The 25,031-nt window shown below is 46.6% G+C and overlaps 1 protein-coding gene across 1 annotated transcript in view; it reads left to right on the top strand.

The window, feature by feature from the left end:
* LOC135385453 (uncharacterized) overlaps positions 1 to 25,031 on the top strand; it is a 102,945-nt gene that overhangs the window by 63,331 nt on the left and 14,583 nt on the right. The window contains exon 13 of the mRNA XM_064614774.1: positions 2,535 to 2,608. Coding sequence (XP_064470844.1) covers positions 2,535 to 2,608 — 74 coding nt within the window. The remainder of the gene's footprint in view (positions 1 to 2,534; positions 2,609 to 25,031) is intronic.

Here is a 25,031-nt window from a genome sequence, read left to right on the forward strand (position 1 = left end):
TGCGATGAGAAAATTCACAAGATACTATGATCCTCAAGCAACGGGCCTGACCATGACTGTATGCTCATTTAAGCATGGTCGTGGCACTGACGCAAGAAACAATCTACTAATAGGGTGGATAAGTCTTGCTGCAAGATGGTCCTGATACTCACCTGCAATCTGCGTGTCAATGATAACAAGGGGACGTTGCGTCTACGTTCGCACATACAAACACAATGTTACTGAAACGTACGAGGAGGATTTTGGCAGAGGAGGACACTTCATTTCACTTAATCGAAGTTATCAGTGCTAACCAGGGTTTGTTGTTCAGTTTATTTCGGTACATAAGAACAAGACTTTTAATGCGTCAGCATTAGGAGTGTCAAAGTGGAAAAAGCTTGATGTATGTATGTATGTGTGTGTGTATCATGAGATGGTGAAGCCTCACCGAGACAGACGTATAAATGGAGATGTAAAGGAGAGATAAAAGGGTAAATGTAAATGCAGGTAAATGACATGAATTTAAGTAGTTGAAGGTAATTAAGAGCAGGAGGTAAAAGTAATTAAACGTGATTAGAGGTAATTAAAGGTAATTACAGCAAGAAAGTTGAGTATGAAGGTAATAGACGTAAGATATATGTAATTAAGAGCAATTAAAAAAGATTGCCGAAGGTAAACGGAGGTAAGTAAATGTAATTAACGTCAATTCAAGGGAAATTGAGAGTAATTAAATGAGGTAAATGCAATTAAACATTCAAGATTACCCAGGTAACCTGCGATTACCTTCGTCATGAAAGGGGGGGGGGGTTAGTTAAATGAACTTATAGTAATTGAAAATGTCAAACCGGAAGTCAAGTTTAGACCGGAAGTGGATACCCTGACGTCAAGTATAGAGCGGGATAGGCGCTTAATGCTAATGCATTTCTCTCGTATTTATCGGTTTTTCAATATACCGCTACTTTCACTAAAATGGAAAACCTGGAACATAGTGGGAGAGGGGGGAAGAAGGGACACACCGGAAAAAAAGCGATTTCCATATCGGGTAAGGTGGGGCAAGATGAGACAAATTTGCAATTGAATATTCATTTTTCGTATTTAAAAAAATAAAAATAAAAATACTCATAGGCACATTCTCAGAGGTCTCGAGCTTCTGATCTGTAAATCAGAACGGACTTAACCGGTTCTAAAATAACACCAGAACAAGAAATCCAAAACTGCAGATTGTCTCATCTTGCACCAACTCTCGGAGAAACACGAGACAGCGCGTCAGGCAAGATGAGACACGCCGTAGTAATGAACTATATAAATTAGCTTTTGCAATTTAAGCTTGGTCCCACCGCCTATATGATGTGCGATAAAACCACACAGAAGCCGGTGCTATTTCCCTCCACCGTCCTTTGCAAACAAGGCACCGCCAGTCTGATGTGTTGCTTGTCGCTCGCTTTTGAGTGCGCTTCTGCTTTGCAGGAGATATCCTAGGACACAGGAAAATTTGCTCGAAAATCCTAGGCAAATCCTGCAAAAAAGGAATCTCTGACGAACAAGCATAAGTACCTACCCACCTAATAGTTGTGTGACCAGTTTCTAAATTACATTAAATTTAAGTTACATTAACTTGTCGCGACTTGCCCCGTGGACAACACCGGATGCATTAATTTTTCAGTTAAACACCGGAGAACCAAGAATACCCGTATTTTCCACATATATAGATGAATGAATAAAGAAATAGGATATGAACTTCCATTGACAGAATAAACCTGCGACACGCTGCTGCACAGCTGACAAGAAGTATTATTACAGAAAATTGCGCCTTTTTTGCGGGTCTTTACATTCCAGGCAGAAGTGACCTATTTTTTTTTTCTCTCTTCACAGCAGATACCAATCCGGACAATTCTGACTTGCAATAGAGCGGACATGCGGACCCATGAGTAAAGCTTGAATCGGATGTGGCAACTCGTCTCTGAAACAGGCGGCATTGAGCAAAAAATGTCGCCCCCGTGTCTCATCTTGTCCCTCCTTACCCTACTTTCTCCTGGGTTTCCAAGCTAAGCCCCACTGTACAGAATGAAGGATATTCGTATTTGTAGAGACTCTGGTGTTGCGCTACTTTTCAATGAAGCGGCGCCATTCCGTTACTTAGGGTCGGTCACGGGCAAGAAAGTGGTTATCACTCACTCTAATGTTATGTCATTCTTGCAGAATGGCAATCTTGTACAACAAATAGATGGAGTTCGATCGGAATAGGTCGTAGCACGTTGATCTATGCGTGAACATTTGAACCTCTGTATGCAATAAGGGGATAAGTAGACTTATCCTCTTTTTACTATTTTTGTTGCAATGACATCTACATACCACTATGCACCTGCCAATGAAAACTTAGGACCTTATTGCGATTCGTTGGCCCGCTACAGCATGGTAAAAAACGGGAAATGCATTGTTGTCAATGGGACGGATAATCATATCAGGCCCCTTTTCTAACTTTTGGGATTTTTCGACTTATCCCCTTATTGCATACAGAGGTTCATTTAGTCCAAATACTTCCGTCCTTATTTCAGGTTGTGTCATCGGATAAAGGGATGCAGCGAGATCGTGAAGGTGAAGAATTTCGCTTACAACTGACAACTTCCGAGTAAGCCGCTTGTTTCATTTTAGCGCAACACATCAGTTTAGCTATCAGTTGGCACAATATAATTACTATTTCGGCATGGCTATCTCTTACGGAATTTCACCGGAACTAGCAAATTTTCCGTCACGTGACACTGCTGACAGTGTTTATGGGCATATGCCACATATAGTCGTGTATACGGGGTGCTTCACCTAACGTGATAAAAAATCGAAGTAAAGATGTACTTGTTTGAACATTGAGGTCAACGAAGAGGGAATTTTCGCCACTCCTTCTGAGCACTTATATCAAACTTAATTCGCGAGAACTTGAATTTTCCTTATTATCGCGTTTTCCTTTAGTTTTTTCTTCTTTTAATGCGAAGTATTTTTAGCTACTAACACCGGAAAAGTGGTACGTGTTCTGGCATCGTAACAAAACAAAAGTAGGATTTATACCTGCGCCACATGTAAGCGGGGCGGCAGTACGCACTCGCTCACATTCGCACCCAGACAAATGCAAAATCGATTTATAAGTGGCGCGCTGCAGTGGTGCTGATGTGAATGATTGCGTCGTAAACCGTTTATAATAAACCGCACACAAAACCCGATCTTGAGGCACTCGTTGTGTCAGATGAGACGGGGCCTCGCAAGCGGCCACCACCCACAGAAGAGGAGCTCCTCGACAAGAAACGGTGTCGTGCAGCAGCCGTACGTCGGGGTTGAGAAGCAACGGCGCTTGCAAAAGGTACGGAAAGAATCGTAGCAAAATCTGGCATCTTCTGGTACGTGGCATCGTGAGTCTTATATAAATAAATAAATATATATATATATATATATATATGTTTATAAGTCCCAAACGTCGCCACACCAGCATTGGACAGCTGTTTCGGCCTTATTGGGCCTTCATCAGCAATGCGTAGGGGGGCGACGTTTGAGCGAGTGGCGTCGGAAGGTCACGTTCCACGTGACCTTCCGACGCCACTCGCTCAAACGTCGCCCCCCTACGCATTGCTGATGAAGGCCCAATAAGGCCGAAACAGCTGTCCAATGCTGGTGTGGCGACGTTTGGGACTTATAAACATATGTTCAACGTGCAGCCAAAGAACGTATGCTATTTTTCTTCATTATATATATATATATATATATAGTCTTATGCAGTTATGAAGGAATGAAAGACAAACAACGAAGGGGGAAGCAAAAAAGGGGTGATTTATTACGATTTAAAGTATTAGAAAGGTATCTAGGGGTATGTTCAACGTTGCGGCAGAAGCCCCGCCTACGTCAGGAGATTAGAAGGGTGTCTTGAAGCTTTTGTAACCCCGACCAACCCCGGCTGTGACGTCATGCTACACATGTACAAAAGCTTCAAGGCACCCTTCTAATCTCTCGGTCCTGACGAGGTCTTGAGCTTCCGCAGCAACGTTGACCATACCCCTAGATACATTTCTAATAGTTTAATAATAACTGTAATAAATCACCCCTTTTTGCTTCCCCCCCTTCGTTGTTTGCCTTTCATTCCTTCCTAACTGTATTTACTTCGTGGCCTTCTGAACTTTTATCCCTCTGCATATATCGTCCTATATACGTATATACGAGGGGTGTTCAAGTCAAACCGGGACTTTTCATTTTTCGCTAAAGTAAAATGAACTCTAAAGTCCATCACCCTTTCAGGATCTATCTCGTTAAAGAACACCGGTGAGCTCATTGAGTACATCAAACCCTTGCATGCTCAACAGTTTACTTGATATTAAAGACTTATACTACTCCATGAACGTTCAGCTGTTGCTTCGGCGTGTTTCAAGTTTCATTGGTGACAATTTAACGGCCTTTCAGAACTCTGTTGGTATCCCTTCTGGGACTTTTCTGATTGTTTTGCAAACTTACTTCGAGTCTACGGTTGTAACCTGGGATAACATGCCATTTATACAATCTAATGGTGTATGCATTGGATCATCTGTTGCACCGATCTTGGCTGAGATTTATCTTAATGCTTGACAATGCTATTCGATCTTTCTGTAACTCTCAGTGGGTAGATAACACCATATACGTTCGCCGGTTTCTTGATGACATTATTGTTTTGTATAATCGTCCATCCTTGTCACCTGTCACGGTTGCCGATGCTATTATGTCTCTCGCGCCAGAGATAAAATTTTCTGTTGAGTATCCTTCCTGCAATAAGTTGAAATATCTTGACCTTACATTTGTGTCTCATTCTGGTCTATGCTGGCAGTATGGTAACGATGCTAACAAACCCATCCTCCCATGTTCTAGTTCACATTCCAAGTTAGTTAAGTTTGGGATCATTTCAAGTCTTCTGAATGCTGCTTCGTCAAAAAGTTGTCTTCATTGTGTTTCGTCAAGTATCTCACGAGAGGTTAACAGACTTGTTCAAGCAGGTTGTGACATGCAGTTGATTGCCTCCAGGGCTCTTATTCTCCTACGCAAGCTTCATGTTCGGCTAGACACCAACCATGAGAATGCCAATTCATCTTCCGACAAATTGGTTGTCATACCGTATTATCAATCTGTCTCCCATACCATTTTATCTGTTGCGAGAGATTTTTGGTTGAAAGTGGTTTTTTCTAATGCTTTCAGGTTGAGTAGATTGACTCCATTCAATGTCGTGGCAAAAGGTTGCACTGTAAAGCATAAGTCTGCGATTGTAACATGCACATGTGCTGTTTATTCTATTCCCTTAAGTTGTGGTTTTTGTTATGTTGGGCAGACTGGACGTTGTTTAAATGACCGCCTTCGAGAACACCAGCTAAATTTAAAAAAGAGCCATATCTCTAGCGAGCTAGTTGAATATCTTCGCCAATGCAGAAACTGTGAGCCCATTTTCAACGATACAGTGGTTGTGTCTAGGGAAAGGGATAAGTGGAAAAGACTTTTGAAACAGACGGTGGTGATAACGCAACGCGGGAACTGTGTACATAGGCCATCCTTTATCCCTCTCCCTCCCCTCCTGGAGTTGTTAGGTATTTAGAAGGCTCGGTGTTATTAAATCATTACTGTGTCTGAGAACTCTTGTGCTTGTCTTCGTGTCCCGTGTCTCTCGGTTATTCGTTCCTTCATTAAAATGAACTTACTGGGGAGAAATTACTTTTATTTTTCAACGTAATCTCCAGCTGCACTAATACACTTGTCCCAGTGTTTCACGAGGGCTTGGATGCCAGCAGCGTAGAAATCCTTACCGGCGTGTAGCAGCCATGATCGGTCCGCATTCTTGACCTCGTCGTCGCAGCTGAAGTGGCGGCCCCCAAGGAACGCCTTCAGTGGCTCGAAGAGATGGAAATCGCTGGGGGCGAGGTCTGGACTGTAAGGGGGATGTGGCAGCAACTCCCAACCAAGTTCCTGTAAGGTGCGTGTCGTGAGATGCGCGGTACGAGGGCGTGCATTGTCCTGTAGGAGGAGGACACCTTTGGTGATTAGGCCAGGCCGCTTTTGTTTCAGCGGCTTATGCACATCCCTGAGAACCTGGCAGTAATATGCACTATTGATGGTGGTACCACTGGGCAGAAGATCAACATCAACAACGCCAGCCTTGTCCCAGAAAACCGTGGCCATGACCTTACCCGCAGACGGGGTGCTTCGGAACTTCTTGGGAGCTGGCGAGCCCGGATGCTTCCACTGTTCTGATGCGCGTTTAGACTCAGGAGTGAAATGGTGCACCCACGTTTCATCGCACGTGATGATCCGATCAAGGAACGGCTGTCCTTCAGTGTCGAAATGATACCTTAGCTCTTGGGAGAATTCCAGTCTTCTGTGCCGGTCAAAACACGGAGAGCTGCCTCGGGACCCAACGGGCACTAACTTTCCGAAACTGGAGGTGTTCATGAATGATAGTGTCCAACGTTCCCACAGAAAGTTCCGTCCCTCGAGCCAGTTCGAGACATGTTATCCATCGGTCCTTGAGGATCAGGCGCTCCACTAGTCGGATGTGCTCAGGAACTGTGACACTGGGTCTCAGCCGCCCCGGCCGGGATCGTCCTGGACTGATGTACGGCCGTCTCGGAACCGTTTGCACCACTCAAACGCTTTGCTGCGGCTAAATGCATCGTGGCCATACTGAACCTGAAGTCTTCTGTGAATTTCAGATGACGTTACGCCTTAATTCACGAGAAACTTCATGACGATTTCGCTGTTTGATGTGCGTGCTGACCTCGTTGTCGACCATCTTGTCCAGCACGTGTCTTCTGTTTTGCACCAACTTTGGGCCACCACGTGGTGAACGCGGAGGCCTGTCGCGTGTGAAAATGACGAAAAATAAGCAGCGCGAGCCATTTCTACACTCAGGAGACAGAAAGTCCCGGTTTGACTTGAACACCCCTCGTATGCATCGTCAGCATACCGTAGAGAGCCAACGAAGTGGTTTCTGCATCATTTTCATTGGGTCAGTCACCCGGAAGCAATTTATTTGTTTCGTTTTTCACAGAAACGGAAAGCTCACGCTAGGTTTACTCCGTTGCATTGAAAAATACATTCCCTATTACTCTGGTAACCGCTAACGAAAAGCTGCGAAGACTGGCGTTTTGAGGCGCGCAAATTGTTGACCGCGCTGAGGCTGGAGGATGGTGGGTTCGAATCCTACCAGGTGAGATCGAATCCTACCAGGCTGTGTGAGATTTTGTCGTGGTTTTCCGAAGACTTTCCAGTCTAATATCGGCACAGGTCCCCCTGAAGTCGGCCCAGGACGCGTACTAACCTCCCTGTCCCCCAGTCCTTTCTGCTGTCCTCTGTCCATCTGTCGATATCTCTACGGCGCTCGTAGCCACAGTTGCTTCGCAGTTAATGCAAGATGCGGCGGTTTCCTTCTCGCTCTTATTTCACATAACTTTGCCTTGCAGCCATGCTGCTGTTATCCGCAGAAGCTTGGAAAGGGAGCAGAGAAACTGTACATGCGCTCGTTGCATCGCTTCTTTGGGATATCTTGGGCCGTTTGCACAAACATGGAGGAGATCCTTCAGTTGGTGTCCTCAGCAGCTTCGGCAGTGCTTCGGGCACCTGCTACAGTCTTCAACACTCCACGTGCGTGCTCCTCAACTTTCGTGCAAGCGGGCCCCAGCGCGGTCGGCTATCTGTGCGCCCCGAGACGACGGTCTTCGCATCCCCCCCAGATATTACGATTGTAATTGTGAATGTCTTTTGGAACGGAATGGGGTAAATCCGGCATGAGATTTCTGTTCCTGCCAAACAATCGTGGGGTTGACTTGGCTAGTTTTCGTGTTCAATTGGGAAAACTCAGTTCCTTGCCAATTAAATTTGATCAAGGTGCTCAGAAGTCGTGGAAAAATCTCTCACGAGATAAATAGGGCTGATCACGTAATGTTCAGACTTATACGGTAACTTAGTAGAGCATTTAAGCTACGCATCTTAATGAGAATAACTTGGTATCTCGGTATGTCGTAATCGAACTTAAATACTTTTTATTAACTTTTTACTGTTCCTTTTTTTTTCCCATTTTCCAAGTAACTTTGTGTGTACTTACGTCTGTGTGTGTGACATGGTGGTCGAACGAAAGATTCTCTTTCGGTCTCGGCAATACCCTTTGTGCTGTACATATGCTTTAGAGTCTGAGATATTCGGGACATCCACGTCCCTCTTGGGAAGTGGTAGCGTGCAGCGCCTCGGATTTGGGAGCAAGCATGGAATCCCAGTCAACACACTATTGTAAATTCGACGTACAAAAAACGTTGGATATCAATAAAATCAATGTTGAATCGACGATGAAAGCGAACGTGTCATGATGAAATCATGATGTCAAATGTACGCTCGAAAACAAGTTAATTTAACAAGTGCCGATCAACGTAAATTTAACGTATATGAAATGCAGTTTATATGTGAATACAACGTACCAGACTCTATGACATGAGAGCATCAAATAAACAGCGCTTTACAACTTTCTCCAACGCTGTCATGACGATAAAAATTACACGTTCAGTGTAATTTTATATATATTTTAGTATATCCCCTTAACACTTTCAGTGTCCCTTTAGACATCCCAAGTCTGGTATCAAAATAATTTCGCAGGAAAGTGGGGAATAGGAAACACTTTATTACCCAAAGCACATATGGCATAGGTATTGAAGTATGAAGTATTGAGGTATTGAAGGTATTGAGGTATTGAAGTATTGAGGTATGAATTTGCTATAGCCCTCGTGTTCATCTTCTGCAGTATTGGCTTGCGGTTGGGCTGGGTCCTCTGGTTATCTGTACACGTAGGTACTTGGACGTTGCATCTGTAAAAAATCGTGAAATGCCAAATGATGAGCTGCTCATGCCTGTGTCAAGACCACTTTGTGGTTATTTATGTTTGCAAACCACACAGCATCCGTTTATACAGATCACGATCACAATACCGCCACCTTATGTAAATAAGAAGGATCATGGATGTGACTGACTAGTATAATTAGCTCGTGCCCTGCCTGCTAGTGACGCAACTGTAGCTTCTGGTCACTTGTTGCCTTATGAACGGCTACCGATTTAATTGTTCCTTCGTGTCTTCCAATATCTGGAACTCACCGGCCAAGTAGAAGTTCCGCCGTCGAAGCACACTGAGAAAAACGACACAGACATGATAGACATATCAACGTTAGAGAATCTTTCGATTTACGTAGCATTCTTACCTGTAACGCATCAGACGGTAAATGACTCCAAGCTTGCTCAAAGATACAGTTTCCTAAAAGAACTAAGATGAATACTACAGTGAATCGACCAGAAATTAAAAGTAGCACACGCACGCTAATGTGCCTACAAGCATAGCAAGGATCGTTTTGAATTTTATGAACTCGGTGGGCTGAATCGACTGGAAGAATAGTAGAGTCTCAAACGAACGCTAACAAATAAAGACACCACGGCCGTTTACCTGTATGGACTGTGGCCGCATGTGGCATGTGGCGCATGTGGACTGTGCTGGAGCTGTTCGCGCTGGAAATTACCGCACTCTTCCAAGACATCGAGACGCCGTCATGTTCAACTCCATCCTCCAGCGGCGTCTGGAACAGTTTGGAACAGTGTTGCCAGGCCACTTAGGCGGAAGTTCAGGAGGTCGGCATCAGAAAATTCAGTAGAACTCAGTAGATGTACTAAAAACAAGGGCGAAACGCTCCAAGGCGACCTAACTAGTGGGCCGTATGATAAATAAACACGAACTATCACGACATATAGGCGATAAAATAACAAGATTTTACTTTTTATATGGTGTACACAGTAAGGATGTCCTTGCACACCGTCATTCGATCACGTACTCTGGCTCATATAATGTTTCTACTAAGTCACCAGTGAAGTTACAGCAGTTGTTGTCTCCTATCAGTCGCTCTGTGTGCATTAGTCCAGTGATAGTTTCTGTCGAAAGCTGTTTCGTTTTCATGAGGTTGACCTCAGAAAATATCCGTCCCACCCACGCGCTCGAATGCGGAAAGCAGAGGATGTTTACAACGAAACTTCCTAACGACCGAAGCTCGTCGGAACTTGTCGTGTTCGCTATGAAAGAAGAAATTCACTGAAAAGGTTAGCCAGCTGTAGGACTCGAACCCACATCTTCTGGATTGCCGGTCCAGGGCTCTACCAATTCAGCTAAGCTAACACACCTCCTCAGCGACTTCCAAGGGTGCGTCATCTGAAGGGACAAACCAGCCACTCTTTCTCGCTCATCCTCCTTTCACTCTTACATTTTTGCTCACTCACACAGTCTCATTCATACGACGGGATCGACGCAAGCGGGAACTGTTGACAAGAGAGAACTGATGTTCTGAGGCTGGAACAACATAGAAAGGCGTTGTATGCATTTGTCCTTTCTATGTTGTTCCAGCCCCAGAACGTTAGTTCTCTCATGTTTGCTATGTTACCGGGTGTCCTGTGGAATATGCATACTTCTGCAATGTCTTTGCTATAAATTGTTTTACTTGGGCAGTCGCTCGCGTTTTTAAAGGTGACTGCTTGCAGATGCCAGATAACGCGTAGACGCCTTACTATATCAAAACGACATGATTTTCTCGGTCGAACGCGGGCTACAATGCAACCAGGCAGTGTGAGCAAACGTCAATTAGAGTTCGCGATGTAAAATCACGCTTCTAGCAAGATATTCAGTAGATTTAAGCGCGTTTTGTTCTTTGTTCAGTATTTCGGTAGACCGACTCGAAGTCCAGTAGATCTACTGAAATTCCAGTAGTCTTCGCAACACTGGTTTTAAATTAACCGCTGCAACGGCGCAACGGGCTAGTGCATCACGTGATGCTCTCTTCTGCGCCTGACGAAAAAATACGCCTTCTGCGCAGATTTCTACTGTCACCGGCTGGCCGGGCGCCAGGCTCACGGTAGTACGGTGATGTGAGTGTTCTCAGATGGCAAGGGGGGGGGGGGGGGCAGAGCTAAGAAGATGGGATGAAGGTGGATGGCGGAGGAAATGGGGTTCAAACGCCCAAACGTTTATTTTTCCTTGGAATGAATGGAATTGGATTATAGGTAGAGTTTTTAAGACTCTCTGAATTTGATAAAATAACCGTGCCTGGATTACTGGGAGACCAGTTACTGGTTTCCCATCAGCTATAGGTTTTTCACGTATGGAATTACTACCACATTAATATTTACTTTGTGCGATCTTTTGCAATGTTAATAGTAGCAGAATCACGCAAAAGCAATCTTGGTAAAGCGCTGTTGAACGGCCTGCGCGGCAGATCCACATTGTTTGAGCCTGCTTTTTGCTAAAGGCATCAGGCAAAATTTTCGCAAAAGCAGCGTTGCATATTCAGCGTCTGTCCTTCTGTGACTTTCCATTACAGTTATCGACGCTGTTTTCACATATGGCAATGTACTATTAATTTGTGTGCTACAAATCCACGGTATATCCACGTAAAACACTTCACATGCTGAATTAACTACGTAAAGTCAGCGCGGAACCAATGTTCGCATTTTGCGTTCTACATTGTTCAGCAATATTCAACGTTAATCCTGCATTCTACCAACAATGTGTGTTGACTGGCGATGTGTTTTCCTGAAGGGTATGCGGCGGGTAAACCCCTGAGGCCATTTAGTGCTCTTATGGAACAACCGTGCCGAAAGCCGTAGAGAGACGGGGAACGAATATTAACTCTTTATGAGGATAAAGCAATCATAAGAAGAGAAATTTCAAGAACGGTTACGACTTCTGTAGCGCGATTTCCAGCGTCAGCTGTGTGTGATTGAGCGAGGACGGATTAGAATTTGTACACAAAATGTTTATTTCACTATGATGACTGTCGCTTTGTGGGCATTGAAAGGGTGGGATGTTGTCAGCCTGAAACGCCTTCGCATTCACCCCACAATGTTATGAAGTCATAACATTATGCGGTGAATGCTTATTGATTTCGACGAACGTCCCATTCTTGCTTTTTCGACACTGGTGCTGCTCCCTCTGTTGTACCCCTTGATTTGGGCAAGCGGTTGCATAAAGTGACCACTCCTTTCCCCGACCGCCTAATGAGATGTGCTGCCAGCGAGCCTATTTTATCTGTCGCAGTATGCACAGTCCGACTTACAATTGAAGGCGTATGTTACCCGGCTGAGTTCCTAGTTCTCCTTACCTGTTCTTACGACATAATTATCGATTGGGACTATCTGTGCGATAACTCCGCAGTCATTCGCTGTGCCCGTCACGAGATGTGTTCTATTCGCTTCGCCGACTTGAACGATGTTGCACCACCTCCTGCGTTGCCGAAACTCTGCGCAGTAGAGCTCTACCCGAGAAACGTCATCATGACGTTGGTAGACAGACTGAAACCGAAACAAGTCTGAAGAGGAGGGCTGGGTTCCACGAATGGACTCCTGTTCGCTGCCTCCTACTGAAAGAAAAGTAGGACCGAAGGTCGCGTCCCTTTCAGGGACCATCGTAATCCCCTCAAGACCGGGCGCGACCTTATTCGTCCCTAGCTTCGAGCGTAGTTGAACTCTACCAAATTGGTGGCGCTCTCGAACACTATGACGTCATTTATTTACAAACAGGGAGAGGTCTATCGTCCACGAGCCGCACCCTCGCCTAGCTTTCTTTTTCCGCCCTCACCCGTTTCAGAGCCGTTCTCTTCAGAGCTACGGGAACCATGGAACTACCAGTAGGTTTGCACATAACATCTGCTGTTCTTACAGTGAACTCTGTCGTTTCCGTAGAGCATTAGTTCGCATCTTTAGGGCGCCTGTTCAATAGTGGGGGTAATGAATAGAAAAAAAAAGAGAAAAAGAAGTAGTATGTCGTAGTTTTCGAAAGCAGTTGTTCTTCCGAGCTAATAAAGGTATTTTTGGTGACGCCATTTTCAAGTTCACGCTCTTCGCATTTCTCTGATAGCGAATTCCAACTGTGACGTCAAAGTATCTTGAAAGTAACGGGTTACTTTTCAGGGTAGTTGATACTCTACCTTAAATACTTTCAAGATTTGGTATTTAGTACTCGAATCAGTTACTCTTTTGCCCTGTACTGAGTAACTTAATTTAAGTACTTTTTGTGAGCATTTTGTACAAGCCTATATGAGAAATACCGGTTAGGGTACCGGTCACTACACACCGATAAATACTGGAACAAGGTTGCCTAGCGCTCCTATCACGGTACCATGTAAAAATGGTAAGACAATAAAAAGAAACCAATCGAATGTGTAGCCAGAAAAATATGAGGGGAGGCGTTCCACGGATGCTTTACATCGGGAAGAGGACTTCACGCTGCTTTCCCTCTCTCAGATGCATTGTCGATAATAAGAATTGGGGGGTTTGAACTCGGAATTTGAACCCTCCTCTGGCTACGCTACTGATACAAGCTATGCGGCACCACCAGCAAGCAAGAAAAGGAAAAATATACGCCAATCAACGAGATAGAAGTACATAGAGCGCGCAACCGCCAGGCGTTTCGCCTTGAAATTTGAAGCCTTACACTCCTTCGTTCAAGGCACAAACGAACAAAGAGCGAAACGAAGGACCAATGAAACCCGAGTGCGCAACGCAAGTTGGGTTGAAACGGCCGTGGGACATGCACACTTGAGCCAGTGCAACGTTTTCTGCACTAGGACAATCAGATGAATTCGCTATAGAGCCGCTTCCTCAAATTAAATTGTTGACGGCATTACGGAACCAATAAATACCACGGAATTTCGAAGCGTACGCGCGGAAAGATGCTCACCGCACGAGTCCCTAATGTCCGCCATTTGCAAACAAGGCAAGGTGAGATCAACATGGCGCCATCCAGGGTGACTTCAAATATGGCTGTTGGTTTATCTGTCTATTTCCCTCGCTATCTTGTCGACGTCAATGTGTCTGAGTGGTTATAAGCTAGAATGCACCATCACATTCAGAGATTGGTGCGAATTCATTTGTCTCACCGTTACATCTCAGATCATAATCTTGAACCAAGCACGATGGATCTCTCTCCTAATTGCTGAGGCGTAAGCACACGGCGTCTGGAGCCCAAAACGCGCCGGGGAACATCACCTGTACGCTGAAAGGATGACCCTCGAAGGAACATCGGAAGGGTACTTTTGCTAGTTGAAAACCGCTCCTAATTTGGCAACCCATGTATCAAAACCTCTTTGTAAAACACTTAGGCTAAACGAAGCTAGAAACGAAGCTAAACGAAGGCTAAACGAAGCTTTCTTAGCGCGCAATTTCATTTAAAAATCTGACGCACCGCCAAACACGTACGAAATGTGATAGCATTGCAGCAGACGAAGGACGGTGTCTGCCGGACCATAGGATGCCATAAGCCTCGTGTAGAAACGCGTTCACTTCCTGTTAAAGTCACTCTCTTTGGTGCGCATTTCTGCACATCTGACCGAGTGTACTGGCAGCACGCTTTGTCGTACGCCGCTTCCTGTCATTATCGGCCGCACGCCGCTTGCGTTCCGCATTTTCGGCCATCGCGTCCGCATCTCCCACAGCAATGGCGGCGCATCTGCGAACTCTATACTTGCGCGAATGCTGCACAACACGCCACCTACGCCATAACCCCGCGGTGTCCGTGTAGCCGGACAACGTGGACACTCGTCCTTCCCTAATACGACCTCAGCATGCCTAATGAGGATAACGAAGATTGAACCGACATTACTAGGCTAAAGACACATAATTCGTTGGACGCCATGTAGGCTATTTCAAACGCAAGTATTCACGATGTAATCTAAGCAGCATAACAATGATGATGAATGGAGAACACTTCAGGGGATGGGTGAAAGGGGCTGTGGCGCAAGTCAGCCATTCTGCAGAACGGTCCCAATTAGTTACCGTAAAATAGTTGCGGCAGAATCTCGTAAAATGACGTAATCCCCTCAGAATTCCAACAACGCAATTGTCGTCCCAATCATGCTCAGGTTTTCATAGAAAATCAAGACTGAATACTGTTGGCAACACTATGCCGAATTAGACAACTTCCCTTTGGCCGTCAAGTACAGCGGCGAAACTACACCGCACGTGCACAGCACTGTGTCTATCAAGCGACGACGCACTTCGTGGAAACCAAAGTCAAAACAGAAAATGCTGGATGCATGAGCGCCAGTGTTGCCCGCTAAAATGAAGCCTGTGTCACACCAGGCGTCGCCTCGACCGATTTTATCAGAATTTTAAATTAACAACAAATTAAAAATTATTAGTGACATATCACGTGTGTGCTATGTTGTCAGTTATTTATATGCAGCGAGCTCTTCGATGTATGCTGATTTCTCTTTGCCTTACGATACTTTTAAGTCCTACTCCCGCCTCTTCGGTGCGGCGCCAGTCTGGCACTATTTTCATTCTGCAAAGCACGGGCAGCCTGCAATTTGCGAGCCATATTCCAGAACGTCGTGGAACGCAAATGAGTAAACAATTCAAAGATCAGCAACGCGATGTCAGCCACTTCAAAGGAAACAGGCGCTTGTCATATTATGTTTCCGGAACCGTTAACGTAAAGGCCGTCCAACCTGCTAAATCCTCCCTACTGAGCGAGGGAGTCTGCCGAAACGTTTCGTGTCAGCGAAGGCGCATTAAAAGGAAAGTTAAAGTGGTATATCTAACATGGCCAAAAACTGCTGTCATCTTGTAAAGCAGTATATGAAGAGCATTCCTATAAAGTATTTGTGTCCAAAGTTGTTTCACCGCGGCGCAATTAATTTGCAAAATCGCTGCCGCGGTGACAGTTTGGAGCGCTCCAACTGCAGACCACACCCACTCTAGTGTGACGTTTGTGCTAGAGAGCCCCCTCATTCGTTGGTAGAAAAACCGTCTGCTACGAACATTGCGAGCTGTTTCTTGTTGACTGCTATTCATTACATGATTTATATAAGACTGCGATCACAAGGGTAATATCCGTGGCTTCTGTGGAATCTTTCGTTGTACGCATACAGATGGGGAGGGACTTATGGGCCAGTGCGCCATTTAAAGCGATATTACTTCCGAGGCGTTTGCTGTAGGGCGTCTCTCCGATGCATTCGCTAATTCCCAGTCACGACAAACTAGGTTTGATCTGCTGTATACCTATCTACATCAGCGAAGTGAGTGGTCGTATAGCGAATAGCTCACCAACCCGGAGGTCAGGGTCGTGTGGATAAGAAAGGCAACGCCTGACTAGACATGGGAAGCCCTGGGAAAAAACCCGGAAATTTTGGGGAAAAAACGTTTCTTTTTTGTTTTTTTTCTTCGTCTCCGGAAAAATTGCCCAAAATTTCCAGGCGACAAAATTCAAATCTGTAAATTTTCGTGCCTTCGATGCGTTCCAACCCGCCAACAGTGCCTTGGGTGCCTCTAATCCGCCAACAACCACCAACTTAGGGCTCCGTCTGGCTGCTCCAAGCGATCGCCGTCGCGTTCACATAATGTGGGAGTTCTGGTCGGAGTGGACGGGTTGTTCCGATTACCTATCGCTGAGTAGACAGCAGTCTCATGGGATGCTCTGCTCTGCATTTATGCTTAGAGGGAGTAAGGCATTCACAGTAAGGCATTTCTACTTCCTCCACTTGCTGCTCTAGCTGGAGGATCGGTTCGAAGTGCCGTCCGATGACCGGGAACTGGTTTCCATGAAGACGTCTGACGGACAAGGGGCTCAGCAACGACTAGGTTTATTTACACTTATGTACACTGCAAACGAATATGGCTTTCGACATACATACGAAACTCTCTAGGCTGGAGTCAAAATTCACACGGGTCCCAGACCCTTGGCAAGTGTTTTCTCTCTCTCTTCGGGCCCCGACACCTTCTTAAAAGGGTCATGGTTGGGCCACAACCTCAATCCAGGACCACCAATCGACTGCCCCGGGTTCAAAGTGTTTCAAGCCCTAATTGGACTGTTTTAAAACATTTGACAGGAGCGTCACCTCGTAATCCCCGCCCTCTGGTCCAAATTTACTGCCAACGGTCACGGCTGTCAAACTGTGCACCCCGTAACGTTGAGCAGTGCAAAATCCGGGCGTCACTTCCCTGATTTAGTGCCGGGGGGTAATGAGGTTTTCTTCGAACTCTCGAGCGTCCACTGTCGCCCCCGCTGTAGCTGTACAACCCGTATAGCTCCCCCCTTAAGTTCCTTGTGGGGTACGATTACATCACAATGAACAAAATCAACACGGGTTGGACTATACATGATAGCAGTCTGATTTGTATAACGAAGAAAAACAGCTCACAAGCCCTTAGCGGGGTGACCTCGCATAAGTGATTCTGCAAACAATATCTGTGCAAATGTGACATAAACAAACACATGCAATGACAGACATTGGCATAAGGAGCAGTCCGCACGCACCCATCACTCGACGAAGGAGTGGGAGGTAGCGGCTCAAGAGGTCCGTTCAATCGGAACATAAATGTGTTCTCCGCGACCTATCTCTACTCAAATTGTAACCGCGACAAAGCATCAGCATTGCCATGAGCGCTGCCTCTGCGGTGAACAATATTTACATTATATCGCTGCAGTGCTAAAGCCCAGCGCGCAAGCTTAGACCCCTGGGGTGTCGTGCAAGTCAGATAAGCAAGCGGGTTGTGGTCTGTTACCACGGTGATTTGACCCCCAAATACCCAATGATCAAACTTTTTAAGGGCCCAGATGACCGCGAACGCCTCACGCTCGATTGCTGCCCAACGAGTCTGCGTTTCAGAAAATCTGTGGCTTGCAAAAGTGATCGGGACTTCTTTGCCCTGAATTTTGCCTTTTCCTGCCTAACTTTACTGCGCGTTAGCATCCACTAGCACACAACAACCCCGGTGTCACCAGCTCGCACTGGTACGCCAACACTAGGTTCCTCCTACGACCAAGCTACAATGTACTACAAAAGCTCAACACTTTCTACCATGAACACTCCAGCTAGTACCCAACGCGGCAAAAGCTATCTACATGGACCTCAGGAGCGACCAACACCCACCTACCTCGTGGACTAGTTCAGGTGCTCCGCCGTAGCTCCGATGTGTTCTCCTATGGCCTGTTGAACCGTCCCGTCACACCATTGCGCTTCCCGGTCATGTAGTCGATGTGGCAGCTGACGTGCTTTCCTGACGTGGCCTCGATGACGACTGCACTGCCTGTCGTCGTGGAATTCGTTGTATTCCTTGTCGTCGGCTTTCTTGTCGGTGATCGGAGCTGTCCTCTCAGTTTCCTGGACGGTCTCCGATGTACCGATGCCTTGCTGTACGTTAACGTGCGTTGTACCTTCGTTGCTGCAACTTGCAAGCCTTGTCCCTCCGCCCGGATGGTCACAGTCTTCAGATGGTGAACGTCCTGTCGGGCTGCGCCAGTAAGATTTCTTCCTCCACTTGCTTCTTGCTTCTTGCTTGTGTGGAATCTTTCGTTGTACGCATACAGATGGGGAGGGTCTTATGGGCCAGTGCGCCATTTAAAGCGATATTACTTCCGAGGCGTTTGCTGTAGGGCGTCTCTCCGATGCATTCGCTAATTCCCAGTCACGACAAACTAGGTTTGATCTGCTGTATACCTATCTACATCAGCGAAGTGAGTTGTCGTATAGCGAATAGCTCACCAACCCGGAGGTCAGGGTCGTGTGGATAAGAAAGGCAACGCCTGACTAGAGATGCGAAGCCCTGGGAAAAAAACCCGGAAATTTTGGGGAAAAAACGTTTCTTTTTTGTTTTTTTTCTTCGTCTCCGGAAAAATTGCCCAAAATTTCCAGGCGACAAAATTCAAATCTGTAAATTTTCGTGCCTTCGATGCGTTCCAACCCGCCAACAGTGCCTTGGGTGCCTCTAATCCGCCAACAACCACCAACTTAGGGCTCCGTCTGGCTGCTCCAAGCGATCGCCGTCGCGTTCACATAATGTGGGAGTTCTGGTCGGAGTGGACGGGTTGTTCCGATTACCTATCGCTGAGTAGACAGCAGTCTCATGGGATGCTCTGCTCTGCATTTATGCTTAGAGGGAGTAAGGCATTCACAGTAAGGCATTTCTACTTCCTCCACTTGCTTCTCTAGCTGGAGGATCGGTTCGAAGTGCCGTCCGATGACCGGGAACTGGTTTCCATGAAGACGTCTGACGGACAAGGGGCTCAGCAACGACTAGGTTTATTTACACTTATGTACACTGCAAACGAATATGGCTTTCGACATACATACCAAACTCTCTAGGCTGGAGTCAAAATTCACACGGGTCCCAGACCCTTGGCAAGTGTTTTCTCTCTCTCTTCGGGCCCCGACACCTTCTTAAAAGGGTCATGGTTGGGCCACAACCTCAATCCAGGACCACCAATCGACTGCCCCGGGTTCAAAGTGTTTCAAGCAGGGTGTCGGAGCGAACCGAAAACCGGAACCGAAAACCGAAAAAAACCGCTATTTTGGTGCGAACCGGAACGGAATCGAAACCGTATACGTTTTTTTCGCTCAAGAGGGAAACCGGAAAATATATTTAACGGTTTTCGGTCCAAGAACTTCGCCGGTTTGGACTACGGATAGGCGAATGAAACAGACGTCGTGTGCTCTGAAGTCATGTCATGGATACTTTACGAGGGTTCTGTTTACGGTGGAATGTATGTCGGTATAGTATGACCCTTAGGCTCCCTTCGTAATGGTTTATAGTTCGCGCACCCACACAGACTTCGAGGTACATGTGACTCTCTAGCAATGTGCCGTAGTGTTCGTTTTAATTTGATCCCCAAAAAATCTCCTCAACTAAACAGCGACCCAAGGGGGCTGCATAACGGCTTCTTTATCGGTAATGTCGCGCAACGCGTCCCTTGTTTGAGAGCAGCTAAGTTGAATACATTTACGCATACGCGAGGGCAAGCCCTTGCAAAGTGGCAACTCTTTTGTGAACAGGACAGATACGAAGGCAGAAAAAAATAGGCGATGTCAAGTTGCCGGTGGTGAGTAAATCAAAGAGTGATATTAAACGGTAGGAACAACTTATTTATTTACACATGGCAGGACAGGAAGAAAATAAAACGGAGCCGTCGAGCGCGTTTGTGAATGAAAGTGTTCCTCGATTTGCGTCGTACTCGTGCGGTGGTGATTGCTGGCTAGACAGTAGCAACAGACATTCGGATGGGATGCAATCGCTCCAACCCAGCAAGAAATTACTTTACGTATGACATCACGACAAACAAGTCCGTTTGTAGCATGCGGTTCAATAAACGAGAAATCCCATTTGAACAGACAATAACCTACAGGAACCAGGAGCTACCAACAACAACATATATATTCCGATGATGAAGTGGGGAGGTTTTCCACTCTAGGAGTGGAACGCTACCCCATAGCTAGGGGTCTAGCTCGGGGTCTAGATAGGAGCTACCAATTTCACAGCTGTCTATTGATACCGTGTATGCAGAATAAACGGGTTTACATTTTGTAACACTGATTTTTTTTTTGTGTGTGGGGATGAATATTCCCAGCAGAAGCGGAACCGGTTAAAAACCGGTATGAACCGTTATTTTTTTGCTCCGGAGCAGAACCGGTACCGGATCGTTTATGATGTAACCGGAACGAAAACCGGAACGAAAAACGTTTCGGTTCGACAACCTGGTTTCAAGCCCTAATTGGACTGTTTTAAAACATTTGACAGGAGCGTCACCTCGTAATCCCCGCCCTCTGGTCCAAATTTACTGCCAACGGTCACGGCTGTCAAACTGTGCACCCCGTAACGTTGAGCAGTGCAAAATCCGGGCGTCACTTCCCTGATTTAGTGCCGGGGGGTAATGAGGTTTTCTTCGAACTCTCGAGCGTCCACTGTCGCCCCCGCTGTAGCTCTACAGCCCGTCGTCCACTGTCGCCCCCGCTGTAACTCGCAGTAGCAGAAAGCAAGCAATGACGGCGCTATTGTGGCGCCACCTGTTGGCCATTGAACCTAGATTCACTAAATAAGCTACGGTTCAGAGAATCGACAATGAGTTCCAAGAGCGAGCATGCGCCATCTTGTTTCCGCGCCACGCTACCCACGCGCACAGCGCACTAGAGTCACTGTACCGGGGGAAGAGTACCGCAACCGCTCCGCGTCGTCTGCTCCGGCAGCCATATTGCTTCCAAGCCGCCGCGGATCGCGTGTTAGGATAGCTGTAGTCAGTGTTACATTGCGTTGATTTCGCTGCTGTGCACCAAAAATTTTGTGACTTCCTGTGGTGGGACTCGGCTAATACTTAATGGAACAGGGCACGAACGTCACTACAGTATAGTTTGTTGTATTCTGTAGCTAACAGACGAATTATGTTGGCGCGTGTTCGCCTCTAAAAGGCATAATCGAGTCTCGTTTGCGTTCTATAGATGAGTTTTTTTCTTTTAGTTCACTTGTTTTGTGGACATAAAACTATAGTGCTCGTGTGTGCAGCTTCAGGTTAACATAAATAACCTCCACCAGTTTTATTCTCATCTCTTCCCAATTAAATTTCTATTTCACACGTTCAATGGCTATGTGAATGCCAACGTTTTTTCACGTCCATGTAAAGTGCTGTGGGTTGGTCTTCCAATCCCCCGCTCCAACGCAAGCAGTTGATCTTCCATGAGGAGTAGACCGTGAGCTTCAAGTCACTACATTCCGTCTCAGCCTTTGCTCGTTCCTTTTAAGACTGCGACCTCGTCGAGGGGACCATCACATGACTTGTCTGCAGGTTTTTCCTGTGCATATTCCTTGATGCTCTGGTCACAGAAATTTGTGACGGTGTTGTCTTCCTCTGCAAAGTTGATTCACTCACAATTACAGCTCAACATTTAGGAATAGTTACTCAATATTTAGGAATAGTTTTCAGAAGTTTCAATAATTTTCATAGTGCATATCTACATATATTTCGACGCATTACCATCCTCGACTGCCCCTTGATCTTACACTATGTTGTCATCAACTTCAGTGTGCAAGTCTTTTGGTGACTCCTCGGAGAACTCTGCGTGCGAAGAACGGGGGATAGGAGCCTTCCTCAGCCTCGTAGGTGTCTGGTATGCAAAACTGCTTGGGACTGCCGTCCACTTCAACTTCTTTCGAATCTCCTTGTCCTCGAAGTCGTCGCGTGTGAAGTAGTCCTGATAGTGGCGTTTTGTTAGCACCGCAGGACAGGGAACGCAATGGGAAGATCCAACAAGCACTACTTTGATACGCCCAGCTGTTCTTCGCACAGTTGAACTGTTATTCAATACTGTGTGCAAAGGTTCTGCAATGAAAAATAAACACGCCACGAAATTTACCTCGCTCAAACGTGTGTTATTCGTAGGTGCGAAGTTCTTCCGGCAGGTTCTGTGCCGATCTACGCGTCTCGTCACTTTTGCCCGTCGGAATGCAGAAAAATGCTTTGCCTGACTCTGTCCCGTTGCAGCACAACATCCAGACATGGTTGTTCATAGTTCCTCAGCTCTCTGAGATCCATTTCACGTACAAAAAACCAAGAGCGGCACACGAACATACGCGCACATGCGTCCCAGCTATCGCGTTCCCCGTAGACCCGGCGAGAGGTTGGAAGCAAAGAGGAGGAAAACGCACCACGAGACGCGCCTCGGCGAATGAGCAAGGCGGCGGCACGGGGAAAGCGAATGCGATACTCTTCCCCCAGGTACAGTGACTCTAGCGCACTTTAGCGCACGGTGCCATCTATCGTGCGCGGGTGAAATATTCCTCTCAGCAGCAGCAGTTGACGGCCTTGAGCTCACCTTGACATCTTCTGGTGGACAATACATGGATTATCACACATCAATCATACATGCTTCACTATCGCACAGGGAGCATTATATTAGCCGTCTTTGATCCTCAACTGGGGATGGTACCGGTGTGGTGCGGAAACAAGATGGCGCTCCTGCTCCCCCTTGGACCTTAGTATAGATACTCTAAAGCGAAGCTTACTTAGTGACTCTAATTGAACCAACTGTGCGGTGAAGACGGTGAGCACACTGTCGGGAAGCACTGGGGTATCGCTGTACAACACATAATTAGATTCGTGCTGCACCAGTCGTTCTTCCCGTGGTGTCAGCGGTCCCAAAAAAAATCGTGTTCGTGTCGTTGATAGCCTTCTAGTCCTCCGTTTCGGACATCACGTAGCCGGAAAACGCCTAAAGTCTCCGAAGCGGTAGCAGACGCTCCGGCCTGCGCGGTGTTGCTCACCTCGATCATGAGATCCCAGGTCCAATGAGGAGCGTTCCTACCACGTGTCTATCGTGAAGTCGAAGGAGTGTGTTTCGCGCATTGGAGATTCAGGGGGCTATTGCAGGCGTCCCAATTTCGCTACGGTTGTACTAATTGTGGGAAAACTGTTGTCGGGCGCCTAATAGAAACAAAGTTGTGTGCTGCTCGACTGCTCCTTTAAAGAACCGAACGAGGAGGTGAGTTCGCATAGCGAGAGTGAGGGTGCTCCTCCATTTTTCCAACCAGGCTGACGTGACGCGACTGCACCGAAGCCTCAAAAGTGCGTTAAGGAAATGCTGCCGCTAGAGGCAGAGAGTTTTCATTTTCCCGGGGGGGGGGGGGGGGGGCAAGGGCACACCGCGAAGTAAGTACTCTGGCGGGGGGGGGGGTATGTTGTATTAAGAAAACAAAGAAAGGAAAGGTAAGCCAGATGGATGTCGGCTTGTTATTTTAAGAAAAGTGAAAGGGGGAACACAAAAAGGCAAAGAAAGCAAAAAGAAGGAAAGAAAAGGAGAAGAAAAATGAAGTACACAAAACTAAAGATGAAGAATCACACACTCTGGCGGGATCCTATGATGTATGCAGAACTGGTATAGAAACAAGACGAAGGAAGAACAGAAAAAACAAAACAAAAAAAAACAAAGAACGTAAACAGTTAACATGTGCACAAATGAACTCATTACGCCTTTGAAAACTGAGTGCAAAAGGAACAAAGTGCATCGAATCCTCGGTGTTTGACCCGAAATGCGCGCAATATATAAATATGGTCAATGAAATGGAGCAGCGGGAGTTGAACCCGCTCCCAACGAATATGCGTTCCGAAGATCCTACCGTTACACCTCACTGGCAGCTGCTGGTACCTTTTCGACTGCTTCGTTTCATTGATCTGATTGCTTTGGGCGAAATTCAGGCTATGTGTTGTGTCATCCTCTGTGTTTCTTCGCCTCACCTTCTACTGTGATAATGAGTATGGTGGGCGGATACATAATTTACAAATTGCAAGATGTATTTTTGGGGTTAGTGCCTCTTTGCTCTTTTGACCCGGCCCCGCCGAGCCCCAAAGGTTGGTGTCAGTCTCTTAGCGGGACTTCCCGAGGGAGGCACCCCCCCCCCCCTAGTTCGTGTTCCGGGGGGGGGGGGGGGCAAGGGCTCCCGCAGTCGGCGCCTATGGCTGCCGCGGAGAGAGATTGGTGAACTTTGACCTCCAGGCCACTGCCCTGCTAGTGTGACGTCACACGCTGCGAAAAATTACTCAACTCTATGAAACTAGCAAAAGTTTGCAGGAATCGAGTGCCTACACTACTATGTAACAGCTGTCATTGACGAGATTTCTGTGTTTTAATTAAACCTTGCTCTGTAGGACGTTTCTATTCGGTCGTTTCATTTATCCGGATGCCCCGGTATCCGGACGATTTTGCCGGGAACGGCACCGTCCGGATAAACGGGGGTCGACTGTAATATGAGGCTCGGACCACTCCCACAATCATTTCACTGTCCACTTGTGAGCTACAGATCCATAATTATCCCACTCATATCAGCCTTTCAACTAGAGTTGCATTCCTACGTGTGCGTACTAAAAGGCTTAGCTACTGCGTAAGTCTTCGGAATGTTCGAAACGTAAACAATGCCGTAGTTGCCAACACGTTTTGGACGTCCTACGCCGCTGCTGCCGCTAATTCAAAACGAAGCTATGGGACGCCTCTAGCAGCAGAGCCGCCGCAGCAGAAAACTGCTCTGCTGCCATGTTGCCGTGTTGCTGCTGCCGAACCGCTGCCGCTTTGCTGCTGCTGCTCGCATACAGCTATGGGACCCGGCCCTTATATACAAGATTTTCCCATGAACGCCACCGTATTGAAAGCACAGCGCCGCCTAGCCGGTGCAGCACATTGAAAACTGTTGTTTGAGGAAATTTGTTGAAACTTGAAAACTGCTTACCGCTCAAG

This window comes from Ornithodoros turicata, chromosome 2 (genome assembly GCF_037126465.1).
Source record: "Ornithodoros turicata isolate Travis chromosome 2, ASM3712646v1, whole genome shotgun sequence".
In the NCBI taxonomy this organism is placed as follows: Eukaryota; Metazoa; Arthropoda; class Arachnida; order Ixodida; family Argasidae; genus Ornithodoros; species Ornithodoros turicata.